The 2,978-nt window shown below is 60.6% G+C and overlaps 1 protein-coding gene across 1 annotated transcript in view; it reads right to left on the reverse strand.

Annotated features, from left to right (window-relative positions):
- Nucleotides 1-1,216: 1,216 nt before the first annotated feature.
- The window catches only part of LOC104539472 (tubby-related protein 1-like), a 3,220-nt gene continuing 1,458 nt past the window's right edge, over nt 1,217-2,978 (reverse strand). Inside the window, exons 5-8 of the mRNA XM_010183001.1 lie at nt 2,643-2,751; nt 2,369-2,467; nt 1,898-2,069; nt 1,217-1,350 (exon numbers count right to left, since the gene is read on the reverse strand). Of these exons, the coding sequence (XP_010181303.1) occupies nt 1,217-1,350; nt 1,898-2,069; nt 2,369-2,467; nt 2,643-2,751 (514 nt within the window). The remainder of the gene's footprint in view (nt 1,351-1,897; nt 2,070-2,368; nt 2,468-2,642; nt 2,752-2,978) is intronic.

A 2,978-nucleotide genomic window follows, 5' to 3' on the forward strand; every position in this document is an offset into this window, starting at 1 on the left:
CCCTGGGGTCAGTGCATGAGCAGAGCAGGCAAGAGGAGCACGATGGGGGGAGTCAAGGATGACATTTTGGGGCACCTCAGTGCATCCCGGTGTTTCTCGTCACCGAATTTATCCGATGTGGGACTGTGCCAAGTCATCGCCCTGCAACGGTGGCTTTGCGCTGGAAATTGGGGCACAGCCCTCCCCAAGCTGCCCCTCTGCAGCATCTCCCCTTCCCAGTGACACCCCACAGCCCCCAGTATCACCAGGGTCTGTGGCACAGGGTGGCACCTCCCATCCACCACCTCTGTCACAAACCAGGGGGGGTGGTCCCAGCATCAGGGACACCAGGGGTGTGCAGGACCCCAAGGGACCACCAGCCCGGTGGGGTCTGGAGGGACACAGGGGGCTCAGTGGGGGCACAGGGGCTCAGCAGGGCCCATCCGGGCGCTGAGCGTGACTCAGGGCCACGCCACACCTCGTGAGTCACCCCCAGCACTTCCTGGTGCACCTGGAGTTTCTCCTTCCAGGTCCCTCCTGGTGGCATTGACCCAGTTTGTCCACGTGCCCCGGTGGCCACCGTCCCTCCTCCGCTGGCACCGGCTTCCCTCGGCACGTGCCTGTGTGCTGCCGGGGCTCTGGGCTGCTCCTCTGGGACCCAAATCCCCCAAAATGGGGTTAGGAAGAGACCCAAGGTCATACAAAGACACCACAGGCACCACATGGGTGCTTGTGCCAGGGCAAAACGGGGCTTTGGGGCTCAGTGGGCATCGGGCTGGGCAGGGGGTCCCTCTGTGCACGCTCATAGGGAGATGAGGAAACACAAACCGAGACCACCAACCCCCTCTCATCGAGAGATCGTGCTACAAAATACAAACCAGAATCTAAAAAAAATGAAAGAAAAGAAGAAGGGGGATGAGTTTCCAGGATCTGAGTCCAAGAAATGTCTCAAAGGGATGAGCTGGGGCTTGCAGGCAGCCTCATCTGCTAAATATACCCCAAGCCTGACTCCACCAGCTGCCCCAGTGCAGCCACGGGGTCCCAGTTTGCCCAGAGATGGTGGCCACGGGTGGCCAAGCGTCCCACAGGGCTCTATGGGCACCAGGAGTGGCCGTAACCGGGAGCGTTCACCGGGCAGACGATGGAAACGAAGCGGGATGGGGATGCAGGAGCACCCAGTGGGCACCAGCACGTGGTCACGGCCGCCCCAGTGGCCCCAGTGTTCCCAGTATGGGTGCTACTCGCAGGCCAGCTTCCCGTCGAAGCTGGAGAGGGCGATGGCGAAGGCCTGCACGGCGCAGAGGGGGTAGTTGTAGTCCATGGTGAAGGCGTCGTCCGCCACGCGCCCAAACTGCATCACGATGTAGTCGGCTGTTGGAGAGAAGGGGACGGCTCCGGTCACCGTGGACTGGGCCACCAGACCCATCCCACCCTTTTTTGACCCCCAAAGCAGCTATGTCCTCCCCCCACCAAGCTCTGCCTGTGTCAAACCTCTGTGTGCATTACCAAAACCCATCATTTTTTCCCCCGTTTTTCTCCCAGGACCTGCAGCCCCACACGGGACAGGGACCCCCCGCTCCCTCCCACTATGGCACTGCTGCTACGGGCGGGCGGGTGACAGGAAATCGGTAAAAATAACCCAGGGGCCCCCGAGAGGGCTTTTTCGGTCCCGTAACCCAACACCCCGGAGGCTGAGGGTTTCTGACTGCGCCGGACAGGTGACAAACGGCCGCGTCCGGCCGCTGCGTGGGGACAGAGCCGCTGCCACTCCCCGAGGGACGGTCCCTGGGGTGAGGACTTGGGCAAAGGCAGGCAGGACCCCCCCGAATCAGCCACGTATGATAAAACTCAACCTCAGCCAAAAAAAAGGGGGTGGTCCCCAATGTCACCCCTCGTCCCGTCCCCTCCCCGGGCTCACGGTCGCTGTCGTGCACGATCTGGAAGTTTTTGACGGAGGCGTGGGTGACGCGGCCATGGAAGTTGAGGACGTAGGACTGGGTCTCGTCGTTCCACACCGGTGCCTTGTTGTGCAGCTCGATGACGTTGTCCATGTTCTTGTTCTGCCAGCGCATCAGGAGGCCGTCGTTATCCTGGGGATGGGGAGAGCAGAATTGGGGTGACATCCCCCTCAGAGCTCTGCCTCCCCCCATGGTGTGCGCGGGGGGATGCTCTGGAGCAGGATTCGGCTGAGAAATAGGATCCAATATGGAGAAAAAAAAATACAAAAAATACCAAAATCCCTACAAAAATACCACATTTCCCATCTGCCAGGGAGGTGCCTTGAATTATGGGGCCACCTGAAAACCTTTCCGTTATCCCAAACCAGAGAAAATCCCAGTGAACCCCAGCAAATGCAGCCCCAAGGATGTTCTTCCCAGTCAAAACTCACGTTTCGGGGCCGGATGGGCACCCTCTCATTGTCAGAGTTCATCCCCGGGATGATGACCGTCATCTTCCGGGGGCCTTTGAACCCCAAAACGTTGGTTTCCTGCAACAGAAATCCCATCCCTAAAACCAGTGACCAGAGCTCAGGGACGGTTCCAGCCCATCCTGCATCACTGCATCCCCCTGGAGTGGTACCCAGTGAAGGGGTGCAGGTTGGGACCCACTTAGGGGTCCTGGAGGGGGTCTCAGGAGGGTCCTGGGGAGGTCCCTGAGCTTACGTAGACCACAGCCGAGAGCTCCTGCCGCACGTTGGACCAGTCGGCGTTGGCCCGGTCGGGGTTGGCGCCGTTGTCGAACACCGTGAACTTGGTGCCCATCAGGTTGGACCTGCAGCCAAGGACGGGAGATGGCCACTGTGGTGCCACCGAGTTCCCTCTGCCCCCCCATCACAACCCACGTGCACCCCCCCGGTCTATGCCATTGCTTTGCTGTTTGCTTAGGTTCAGGGCATCCCAAAATTGGGGTCTTATAGGGTGCTGCCACTGCAGGGACCCCCCAGCATCGCTGTTGCAGCTGCGGATGCTGCAGAGGGGCAGGACCTTCTGCGGGCCCGT

The sequence above is a fragment of the Mesitornis unicolor genome, unplaced genomic scaffold (genome assembly GCF_000695765.1).
Source record: "Mesitornis unicolor isolate BGI_N332 unplaced genomic scaffold, ASM69576v1 scaffold39514, whole genome shotgun sequence".
NCBI lineage: Eukaryota > Metazoa > Chordata > Aves > Mesitornithiformes > Mesitornithidae > Mesitornis > Mesitornis unicolor.